The sequence below is a fragment of the Strix uralensis genome, chromosome 3 (assembly GCF_047716275.1).
Source record: "Strix uralensis isolate ZFMK-TIS-50842 chromosome 3, bStrUra1, whole genome shotgun sequence".
Classification (NCBI taxonomy): domain Eukaryota; kingdom Metazoa; phylum Chordata; class Aves; order Strigiformes; family Strigidae; genus Strix; species Strix uralensis.
The window spans coordinates 91669955-91682682 of NC_133974.1; the positions used below are offsets into that span (position 1 = coordinate 91669955).

At 38.7% G+C, this 12728-nt stretch overlaps 1 protein-coding gene across 3 annotated transcripts in view; it reads left to right on the forward strand.

Annotated features, from left to right (window-relative positions):
- The window catches only part of CRIM1 (cysteine rich transmembrane BMP regulator 1), a 199757-nt gene that overhangs the window by 13851 nt on the left and 173178 nt on the right, over positions 1 to 12728 (forward strand). For all 3 annotated transcript variants that reach the window (XM_074863314.1, XM_074863315.1, XM_074863316.1), the window contains exon 2: positions 1615 to 1788. In XM_074863314.1, coding sequence (XP_074719415.1) covers positions 1615 to 1788 — 174 coding nt within the window. The remainder of the gene's footprint in view (positions 1 to 1614; positions 1789 to 12728) is intronic.

The following is a 12728-nucleotide window of genomic DNA, read 5'->3' on the forward strand; positions in this document are numbered from 1 at the left end:
AGATGTTTGTTCAGTGCTTTTCGTCAGCAGGGTACTTTGCCGATTTATAACAGAAAGCAAGCAGTTAGTTGTACAGGGAGAAACATATCTGTGAGAATCTGTTGTGACACTTTCTGTAGATCATGCACAGTACTTAACTGGTAAACAGCTCTTTCCAGGTGTTGGTTGTTTTTTCCCCAAAACAGGGAAAACTGCAGGTTAGGGAGTATTCTGCATGTTTCTGTGAGTGGACAGTACTTGCATGTCAACCTCAGCATGTGTATGGGTATATACTGTAATTTACTATCAGTGTTTAGACTTCTGTTGAGTGTCAGACTACTGAATGACAGTTTGTATTTAGCTGTGGCCTCCCATAGTGGAGGACAGCTTCTGATAACCCCAACAATGACAACCCCAACAATGACAACCCCACCCTTAAGACATCTTCCAGCTCTGAACTTTTTTGAAGTGTTTCTTGGCAGGATCTGTATTGGAAACTTGCTTGTTGAGAGTATATAAAATTGGGGTGAACTATTAGAAGGCATAATGTGAAATCTGCTGTTGAATATAAGGATATAAAGATTGAAAATAGATATTTGTTCCCTTTGTCATTCCTAGAAGTCAGTGAACTATCTGTGTGACTATTTTGTAGTACTTGTTTTGTTAGACAAGGTTGGAAAATCATCTGGTGCTCTTTACTGAGGAATACCTAATGCCTAGTTTATTTTCTTCAATCTTGCATAAAAAGCATGTATCTTGCTTGAACTTCTGCATTGGTGGGATGTTGCTGTATGTGCATTTGACCTAAGGAAGCTGAGATGTTCTGGAACTGGTAATCTTGATGGAACTCTGGATCGACTGGATTTATTGCTTCCTGGAGGAAAAAAAAATATCTTGTTGCATGTAGCCTCCTTCTGAAAGGAAAATGGGCAGCTGTACAGTGGGAACATCAGTTACATGTATTTGACAGGTCTGATTCGAAAGGAGCGGAATTATTTGAGCAGAGAGACTTGTGCCAGCCCAACTATCTCCCCTGCCCCTTGACAGCACGGAGCGTGATGCACTTGAGCAATTCTCCTAGAGTATGGATGGTAATCCAGGAGTGCTGGAAAAACTCACTTTTGGTCATATTACAGAATTGGAGGCCTGGCATCTTGCAGTATTTTTGTAATAAAAATTTATCTCTGTGGAGTGAATTCTATGTGATGTATTTTTTAATCGGGTTTAAAAATGCTCTCTTTCTGACTCAATTTTGCCTTCTATAACAGCTGCAGATTCTGTCCAACATTCTCACTTCCATGATAAATATAACTTCAAGTATCTGCAAAAGTTATTTCAGTTAGAATAGCACTCATTTGTACTACAGCTATGCATTTCCCTGAGACGACATAGTTTTTCATACAGATGGAAGTAAACAATGCCAGTAGCTGTAACAAAATGGGCAATAGAACAGCTGCGAAACATGGTATTTGGCAAATCCCACAGTTTAGATTAATCCTTTTCTTTTTTTAAATCTCTTATCTTCTGTTTAGGACTATGTTGAACTTGAAGTAAATTGTAGCCAACTCCAAAGCAGCTGAATTTATATACTGCAGCCAAAATCCAATAGTGAGTGAATTTGTTTGTTTGTTTTAGATGAAAACTGGGATGATGATCAGCTTCTTGGATTTGAACCATGCAATGAAAACCTTATAACAGGTTGTAACATAATCAACGGGAAATGTGAATGTGACACCATTCGGACCTGTAATAATCCATTTGAATTTCCAAGCCGGGATACTTGCCTGTCGGCCTTAAAAAGGATTGAAGGTAAGCACTTGTCTTCAGTAATTCAGAGTTAGTAATTTTTCTGTGCATTTAATGAAAAGCTAGGGTCTAGTCTAATATGTTTTAGGATGATTTGGGTAGTTTGATACCTGTGGTCCTGTACTTCTCAGAAGACAGTTGTATGTTTTAAAGGAAGTTGGGGCTTCAGTAAACTTGGCTTTCTAAATGCATAGGTTTCAGAAAGGAAGAAACTACTGCTTTGTGCCTTGTGTGTTATGATGTTTGCAGATTATAAGACTAAAACTATTCTGTTCCTAGTTCGCGGTAGCTACCTTCACATATCTTTAGCTGTAAAGTAGTGTGGAAAACTGTATTTAGGTGTCTTGATATGACTGAACAATGAATAAAGACAGTGGATTTTAATAGCAAAGGCATAAAAAGCGTTGATTATACTTTTATCTTATTTGAATGCATGAATCGCTCTTTTCTTTAGCTTTACATAATGTAGCATTACTTTAATGTTTGTATTTTTCAGTTTCCATGTTCCTTTGATTAGATTTGCATTAGGTCACATGTTTATGCTTCTGTGAACATAGATGATGGGGTTTTTTGTTTGAGTGTTTTTTTGGGATTTCTTTGTTGCTTATGGTTGAACTGGAAATTAGTTAGCTCAAATATATCCAGTTGGAGTTAAATTCCCATAGCATATTTATAGGATTGTTTTGAAAAGCTATCAAAGGTTGTTTTCAGGCCCCTTCTATAGTGCTGTGATTACTGTTTATTTTTCAAAGTGTCCAGGAACGTGCAAAGGTTGATTAGTTGTGTGAACCTGCTTAAATAGTCAACTTTAAACCAATGTTTAAACTTCTGCATGTTTAAACCAATGTTTAAAGTCATATTACAAAAGTAAATGTATTTATAAGGCTACTAACCATATTTAAAGTTACTGTCTTTGAATTAAGGAAGTGTGATCTGATGTCATCTGTCATATTCATTTTGTGATAAAATTGTTTTCGAGCTACAGACTTTAAACAAGGAGATCTTATGAGAAAAATGTAGCTGGCAGAAATGTTTGTTATCATTGGTCATGATGTTGATCACTAAAGGCATACAAGTGCTTTGTCTGGGTTAACTCTAGGAAGAAGAGAGGCACAAGCTTTGTTGGCCTCATGTTTGTTGTTGTATTAGTGGGTAGTAGCATATATGGGTTCTTAAGTAACCTTACTTGCCACTTTTTTTTTTTTTACTTGCGAATGTGTGACTAAGTCTAGTAGTTCAGCAGGACTGTTGGCATGACAATGCATCATGTGTCTAACTGGCTAAGAAAATCTGCTACGGGATGCCTTTTTGTTTTTTGCAGACTTGGAAGAAATGGACTTGGTGGAATGGTATAGCTAAAGCAGGTTGATTCTTTGAGTAGCTTGCTTTCAGCAACCTCCTGTTTCAGCTAAATTCCCATTTTAAAAATAATAGCATTTTAAGCTTCGCCATGAGGTAACAATAATTCTGCATGTAAACCATCTGGTATGACAGTGATGGTGCAGCTGTTTTTCAGAGGTGTAATTTTCTTTCTTGTTTATTTGTTTTCTTGGTTTTATTTCTATTTTTGGGGGAGTGGGGAGGGTGTTCTTCCAAAGCCTCAGACTATAGGGCACCAGCAGAAGAGTTTAAGACCCGCTGACTTTTTTTTTTAATCCTTCACAGAGAGGAAGGATAATTATTGCAAGTGACGAAACAGCAGTACCCTTAAATACCAGAAATGTGGCAGTTATAACTTGAGTGTTGTAACAGTCCAGCTTTTACTCATAAGAACGTGAATTTGCATTTGCATCCTCAGACTATCAAACCCTACAACTGAGGAATGTTTGAAGTTAAATCCATCTGTATTTCCTCATAGAAAGGCAGAAGTCCTAGCATAACTCTGATTTGTCTGAATTTGATAGCTGTAGTTAGTCAAATCTGCCTACTGTGTTTTGCACTGTAAATGCTTATTCCCTCTTTCTCTAACTAGGGTTGGGAATTGAATGCTAACTGCTTATGGAAGTTGTTTCTTTAAATGTTTGGTAATTAAAGTGTATGCTTCATGCTGTACCTAAGCTAATCGAAAAGACTAACTTTTTTTTCCCCTTGTGCTTGCCACATCCCTGTTTGGTGAGCAAGCCAAGTCTCTTAGGTAGAACGGGGTAGCCACTTTGGTGTGTCTGAGCCAGTATTTGCTGTTTGAGTATTTCAGCCTTTCAGAGTTTATAGTCTAAAAGTCGAATTCATCCATTTGGAAAGGCCATCTGAAACATGGCTTATGTAGTATACAAACCAGAGGGCTCTTTGAGCATGTTAAAGTAAGAGAAATCTTTCAGTTTCTTCAAGGCAAGCCAAGTCTTAAACTCTAGTGTCATGTATAAAAGGGGTGATTCATAAGATCTGTTAAATATATCTAAGATTTTCCTGAAATCCAATGTACTGATGTATACTTCACTCTTTTGGCTTGTCTGTTAAAGATAATAGCAGGAAGACTTGAAACTAGTAATTTAAACCCTGAAATACTCCAGTAGAATCTGCTGCCATGGAAAGTGGGACCAAGAGAGGGTAGTCTAACTTCTCTCTCCTCACCACGCTTGATATGGATAATTAAATACACAGTGTGATTAAAAAGACATCAGTTGAGCACTTGAATGATGGATACACCATAATCAGAGTTTCTGAAGAAAACTTAAAGTGCCATCTAAGCAGCTACTTCCATGTGTTTGAGGATACTTACTAAGCAATTGAAAATGTTTTGTGTTGTTCGGTGACATGTGTCACTCTGCAAGATTTTTGATATTCCTTATAAGTTTGTGTATCATCCACGTGTTGATGAACTTCCATAACACAACTGAGGCAAGGGAAAATACTCAACCCTATCCTGTTGAGGGGAAAATGGGTCAGGTAGCTTTCCTTCTAATTACGGAGGTAATCAGGAAGGGGGAAGGTCCTATCAAGTGAACTTTTTTTTTGGTAATACTGTTCTTAAAAGCATAGCTGAAATAGATTTATAACTTTACAGAATATTTGACAAATTGGAACCTAGAAAATTAGTGTCTTGCATCTAGAGAAATTCTGGCTCAAACAATTTCATTAAAGTTGCATAGCTGTGACATGTTACCTTGGACTATGTAAATTCATTTAACTGAGGACATGTCTTCCAGTTTCCTGAGCAGTTGAGACAAGGCTATTACAGAGGTCAGTGGTGCTGTATCAGTGTGGTTTGCTTGTTCTGATTAAAATAAATTTGTGGCTTTTCTTTTCTCTTGCTCTTTTTTCTTTTGTTGGATTTTTTTTTTTTTGTTTCCTTGAAAGAAGAAGGAAGGGTACAGTTAGGCTGCCCCAACCATATTAAGCATACATAGGTCCATGCACAGGAGATGCTGATGCTAACACGTAGTGTCAGCAGTAATTGCCAGCTCTATCAACCTGTACAGCTCACTGAAAGCTACCTTTGCCTGCAGATGTGGAATGTGTTCCATAAATACAACCTGGCAACTAACAGGCAGTGAGCCAAAATCTGGAGTCCCATTTAGAGATATAAATGTGTAAGTGCTAAGGGGTCAGGGCTTTTTGTTTCTTGTCTTTTTGTGCTCGCACCTTCACTTTCAAGTGCCTCTCTAGTCATCTTCCTTTTTTATCTAGTTTGTATTATACTTAAGCTTTTCAGGCTGTGTGTGGTCTTCCCGTCTGGCCTTGATGTCAGTTCTAGCTTGCTTACTCAGCTAACCCTAAGTTTTCTCTTGTTAGCTTTCTTTCCCTCTCCAGTCTTGTCTGCCTGCCTTCCTGGGCTGCTCCTATTTCGTTCTACGTTTACCATTCCTTGCCTCCTTTTCTTGCTTGCTTTGCCTACCTATTGCATCCTGTTTGTACCCCAGTTCACTTAAAGAAGCCACATGGGACAAGGCAATTTTATCTGTCCTTCCTTCCCAAAATCAGGCTGCACGGGCTCTAATTTCACGTTGTTTAGATATCATTGACAGGGTCCAAAAGCCATGTTCTTTGTTTTGTCTCCTAAAGTCCTGCTCTGCCCTAAACTGGGCAAGCCTGTAATGAGAAGTCTGTTTTAATCTCTACTTAAATGTATGTAACTTCTTTAGGGGTGCTGATGTCTATTTGCAAGAAAGTACTGAGAGGCTAATGTGGGCTCTCAATAATACAGGTGCTGAAGGCAGTTGTCCCCACCCCTTGCCCTTGTTTTCCAGGGAAATATTAGGATTAGGTACATTTGAAAGAATTGGTTTTATCATAGAACATGGTAGGTAACTGCTAACTAATCTTCGTGTAGACATACTGCAAATGTTCAAAGACTTGTTACTTGAGTAGATTATCATATAGCATAAAGCACATTTATGTTTTAGGGGTCTCCCAGCTCCAACACCAGGCTTAAAGTGCCTGCTTCTCTACATGGACTGTCAGTGACTTATAGAAAGTTTGTATAGAGGTCATGAACCATCTTACGAGGAGGAAATGCACACATTTGGGGCTAGAAAGAAACTGTCTGGAAAAACTATCGCATACCTAAAGAATAGACTCCTGTGTGGTTTTTTTGTTTTGTTTAAAATGCTTTTGCTTTTTGTTATTGTCTTGATGAGTGCCTGCTCTGATAGGGTTCAGGAAATCCTGTGTTCTTGAGCTTGGAAAGCTTGTTTCTATTTAGGAGACTGTTAATGATGACAGCTTGGTTGAGCTTGGACTGTTGGAATGGACTGTGGAAAATATGGCCAGGGGTTGAAAAGTGACAAGATGCCATCTGTCTGCTGAGCCACAGTCACAGGCAGTGACCTGTATCTATGCATTCTTGCAGTCATGATCTGCTAAGAATTAGCTGCAAACGGTACAGAACACAGTCAGTTCTTCAGACTTTGTGTGAGACGCAGAATTGGGGGTGAGGGAAGTGAAAGAGGAAGTAATTTTCATCAAGATGCATTGGTAGGTAGTAGCATCAAACTTCCGTAGTGCCAGTCTAATTATCTTGAAATCTTGCCTAACATGTATGAAGGGTCACTAGGGAGTTAGTATCTGAAGTGACCAGTCCTCGGTAGTTTCAAAGACTGTATTCTAGTTCTGGGATCTTCTTTCTCTCCCTCTATGCTAAACTGTGGGAGCAGTTCAGATAGACCAGCAGAGCTTTAAAGAACGGGAACCTGAGGATGTTCTTGAACCTGCTCCTTCTCCTCTACCAGTGCAGGTCAGGATCTGTGCTCTTGTGAGCTACTCATGGGAAGGCAGTGTGCCTTGCCGCTTTTCCCCTTCAGAGGCAGCAGCAGCTCTTTGGAATGATAACTCGCTCCTTAAAAAAATGGCACCTGCTAGAACAGCTATCTCCTCTTCCCTCTGGCAAGTGAGGGGAAAGTTGTGGGTCTGAGACATCCAGCCTGTCAGTAGGTGGGCTGTACATCAGGTTGGGATCTCTTCAACTGGATTTACTAAAAACTTCAGTCTGCAGATTCTTTCAAAGATGAGAAACTTCCCAATACTGGCTTGCTTCTTTAAAGTGATTTGGCAGCAGTGTTTGTTTTGCTAATTTCAAGCACTAGTGTGACACACAAAGGTGTTCTGGAGTACTAAGGAGAATGTAAGTGTCACCAATTGTAGCAAAGGTGGTGGTTTTGTGTGTCAAGTTCTCTCAATATACACTTGAGCTCTAAGAGGAGAAACCAATCAGCTTTCTTTATCAGTTCATACTTTGACACAGAAAATACTTACGCTTTTGGTAAAGTTAAGCCCAGTCTTTATTCAGAATATATGTGAAGGATAAAATTTCTACCTTTTTTGATGAAAGATGCAATTAATGCTTTAGGTAAATGAATATCCTTCACTTGCATCTCTGCATGTAAAACCTGCTGCTGATACTAAGTTACTGAAACTTACTGTAAGAGTTGTTTCTTGGTTATCTGGCTTGCACCTTTTTGAGCTATTCACTACTGTCCTTCATAGGTGAAAGGAAAAGGCCTTTTAAGTCGCTGGTATCTATTAAGCTGGTTTATTGCAACATACTCCCTGCATTCCACTATTTTTTACATGTAACTGAATAACTTTATGCTGGCAAATGTTGCAATACCTGTTAGACCAGTCCTGGAATAACAAATATGAGAAGGTAATTTTATTCGGAATGCTTGTTTGGTGGTTGTTAAGTCTGATTTTGTGTTAAACTTTGCTTGTGTGGTCTTAATGGCTGCAGCTGTGTTGAAAAACTAGAACAGAATAAATCCAGCTTTATGCTGAATTGTCAGGCAAGGAGGGGAGTGAAATACTTTCAAATGTGTTTAATCTGATACGCTTTCACTCCTCTCGCCTAACAATTAATGTATGTTTTTGCTCAAATAACTGAACTTTGAAGGTTGGCATGTATTTGCAGTAAGGAATGCGATCATGGCAAAGGTCCAGATTTTACCCTTGAACATGCTTGTGAGAGCCAAGTAAATGCATTTGAAGGAAAAATTTCACATGAAACACAGAGGAAAATAACAGTATAGCTTTTGGGCTTTGTTTCTGAATGCATAGATTCAGAAGGAAAAACCATTTGGTGTGGAAACAGTACAGATTAGGAATACTGATATAAACTTGAATACACAAAGAAATCTTCCAAAAACCAAAAGGGAAGAGAACTCACTCATTAACTGATGAGGGGTTTTGTGACAGTGGCACATCTGGCAGCGCAGTTCCCTTCACAGTGTAACAGAGCAGTGTTAAATTTGCAGGACTTGTCACTTTTCTGACTCTGGCTCCTCAGAGAACTGTTCCCTGATCAAGGAAGTGTGATCTTTTTCTAATGTATTGGCTCTTTTAGCATGTCCTATTTTTAAGATGAGTTGTCACACAGAGAACATCTGTGCCATGAAATTTCAAGCTAACAGTAAGAAATCTTGCAGAAGCTTCAGAAAGATATCAAAAGGGAAAACTGACTTTCATATTTCTGTATTGATGTGGCTGGATACCTAATTTTAGGCTTAATTAGATTATGAATAATGCTGTTTGTAATAATGGCGGGGAAAAACTGCATTGCAGAAACTGTTAGGAGGGAAGATTGAAGAAAGAACCCAAAACTGAGCAGCTGGTTAAAAAAGAAACCTAGACATGTTAGCATCACAGGAATGACTTACAATTTTTACTAATACTGTATTGTTACACTTCTGTTTTTTTTTTCTGTGCCATTTTATGTAAATGTGTGGTGTTTTTACTGAGCTTATTGTCTCTCTGTGCTACACTTGCTCATGTGAGCTACTGTGCAGATGCCACACTCACCTTTCCTTCTTCTACATCCAGATCCCTTGACTATGTAATGCTTATGGAGAGGGTACTGGATCTTCAATTTGTGACACTCCAGTTTCTTTCAAACTTGCAGTTCCTGAGATTTGCTGTGGATAGATGGGTAACCTTAACAGTAGTCCCTGGGGTAGGACTGTGTGACAAATGCATCCTACAAAGCTAGCAATCAGATGTGGGTGGTCAAAGCATGGTTGTTCCTAGAGACAAAGGAGCATTCTTCTTGAATTCTTCTGTTTCAAACGCTTACCTGCATTCATTTGAACATGAATACAAGATAACATTGTACCTGGAGCCTCTATAAGAGAAGGAAAAGAACAAGACGGGTATCTTACAGCTGGTAAGATCTTGCTTTTGATAAATTCAGTGCCTTCCAAATGTTCTCTTCCATTTTGACAGTTAGGCTGTGCTGAAGTATGTCCACTTTGACTGTAGTGGCAAGTTACAGGTTTTAATGAATGCTTGACCTTAACTTCTGTTAAAGTTGTGGAAGAGAGGAAAAAATGGAGCAGGTGACTTTTAGCAGAACACTTACAGATGCAGTGTTGATTTTAAGGATCAACAGTTATCTACACGTGACAAGAGACCTGAGCAAAGATCTTGAATAGAATGGTTGTGTAAACATGTTGCATATTATCAGGAAGCTAATGTTGCATACTAACTGGAAGCTATATTCCTGTGGCACTTAGTGTGCTGGATCACAGGTCTTGTTTTGACAGAGCAAGGCTTGTTTGGATATATGCAGCATTGATGCTGACAGGTAACTGCATGTTGGATGAATGTAACCAGTGATAGTGGTATCAGTGACATACTGGGCCATGTGACAACTTTAATACACTAGTTATATCTATAAATAATGGGGAACAATTTATTGGAAAATAAAATTGTCTTTTTTGTCTCCCTCCACAGTTGTCTCTTTACAAGAATGATATACCAGTATTTTGTAACTGAATGGTTGTATAGCATAGTGACAAACTATTTTAGCTCTTTGTCTCCAAATTTAGGCCTTGAATTATTTTGTGAAGTTTTATTATTGTTGTTTTCTTTCTAAATAGAACAAATACTGTGCAGCACCCACAGCATCAGACTAACTTTTCTGTGCAATAGAATGAAGCATTTCCAGCAAAATGTTTGTCTGTAAAGTGAATGCATGGAGACTAGAGTCGAAGCAAGATCCTGTGAACAACTTGGTTTTCAGAGAAACTTTGGTGAAGTTGGGTAATCCCTTGCAAACGATGGAAGGTGGGAGTGGAAAGGAGAACAAGAGCAGTGTTTCTGGAAAACTTGCATTGGCCCTACTTCAGAACAGGCTGCAGATAGGATGCTTAATAAGCTTAGTTTGCCCCGTGAGCTTTTAAGTAGAGCAAGGATACTCGTATAACTGTTCCAACAGTAGTTTTTTCAAGATGCATGAGAATCTAACTCAGTCCAACTTAAACATTGAAAAAGATGTGTATGAGCCTGTTTTTTATCTGTATTCACTACTAGAAGATGAAACACTTCTTCCCCCATATACAAAAGCACTTGCTAATTAATACAGTAATAGGTGTCCCTATCAAATAATGTTCAAATGTAAAATTTTTGCCCTGTAAGAAAGCAAAATGGTTAATATTTGCAATGGAATTGTGATATTAGAGTGATAAGAAAAACAAAATTATTCCCCTACCAAAAATGTTTTGGTATTTTTTTAAAAATTTATAATTAGTGTCTGCATTAACTTATCTAATATGGGACTTGACATGCCTTTTCACTGTTGGTTTTCCTATGCTGGTAAATGCAGGGGAGTTTTAATTGCTGGTCAAACTTTTGGGGTGTAGGTGAGCTCCTGCCCCCATCATCTTCAACCCAAGGTTCTGCTCAGCCCTCCTGCCAGTAGTGTGGCTCATCTGCAGGGAAAGAGTCTCTAGTTTGTTTCCACATTCAGCAGAAGTGTATCAAAGACTTTCAGTGTAATAACCTCTGGGAAATAATAATGTAAGTCAGATACTGTCCTAGATCTATCATGGGGTTGTTCATTGAGCTCTCGCACTACTCACTCCACTGGTTAGTCTGTTTTAGTGTATGTTGTGAATCATTTCAAGTGGAAGACTTAGGCTGCTTTTGTTCATCTTCCTTCATCCCATTGCTGTTATTCATTTCCAACAACTTGGGAATGGGATATTTAGTCTGGGACCATTTTCTTTCCTAGAAATGGCAAAGTTTCCTTCTGTGTCAAGTAAATACCTCGTCAGGTCTGGCTATGAGGCACATCTGTAGGAAACTGCCCTTTCATTGTTACTGGATGTGATTGTTTTTCTGATACAGGTACACCTTCAGAGAAAATCACTGCTATTATAGCCATTAAAAATTAGGTCTGAATCTCTTCAAATGTGTGGCTAACCACTTCTCATCTTCCCATGCAGTTGGGCGGAATAATTTATTTATTTATTAAAGGAACTTTGCATTACTAACCTTTCTTCTCCAGGTTATCAGTCTTTATTAATTTAGTAGTGTTAGATCTGGCTGGTGCTATGTGACAAATCCATAGTCTGACCTTTCCTTTTAAAAAAGGTGTGTGTGTGGGTGTGTGCAGAACCATTTCAGGTTTTCCTTCTAGCCATGACTGCTTAAGTCTAACTAGCTGTAATCTGTCACTGACAGCCTGATGTAATGATTTAGGCAGAAACTTTTTTTCTGAGTTTATTACTCCTGTTTGCCTGTTACTCTGCCATTCTAGGTTCAATATGACCAGGTGTTGCTTGATTGCACCCTTCTGCACCCCCAGAAAACCTACATAAAACTTTTTTGTAAGTTCCTCTTACAAAGACCTCTGAGAAGAATTTTTCCCCCTGCGCCAGAGTGTTAGCAGGTGTACAGCTCATGGTATAAACAAAAGTCCAAATGTCTGTTTAAGGATATGGAAACCACCTAGTTTTAAATGGGCTTTTCAGGACTCAGTTCCACCTTTCTTAGTGACACTGCAGTGAGGTGGTACTCTGGCCAGCGTCCTTATGTGCTGGACCTGAGTGTAGGTGGTACATGTGTGCACTCTATGCATGCTTAAAAATAAAATGCCTGCTCTCCAAATTCTGGGGCATCTGTCTATTCACTGTCAATGTATTTTGGGCACCTGTTTGTGCTTCTAGTTACTGGTAAAGGATTCCTCTACACAAATACTTGGGGAGAGGGTGGGTGTTTCATAGGTGAAACACTGACTCTGAGGTTGAATGGCTTTCTCAAAAACCCTCAACCAAAGGCATTCTTAGCCTTAGTGATGACAAGCAATTGTTCTACCCCTTCCTGAATATCCACGCGTGTTCTTTTCTCTGTTTTTCTAGATTCCCTCAAGTGTTCTGTATTCAAAGTGCTTTGCAAATTCTGACTGTTCAAATCCAAGAAAACTTTCTTCCTCATTCATCAAGTAACTTATATGGTGTACATTAACTAGTTTATCTAGAATCAGATATGTCAACTTACGTTGAAAGAGGTAAATCCTGCCTTTCTGTCTGGAAGAGGTAAAGCTTTCACTAACTCAGCATCAGTTAGTAAGAGAACAAATAGTACTTTTGTATGATCAACTTTGTTCTAGAGACATGTAAAAATTGTTGTCATAGTGACAAACCAATCTGCATAATTTGAGGTGCTAGAATTTAAATGACTTGTCAGATACATATGCCAGAATTGCAGCTTCTATAAATGCATGCACTAATGTG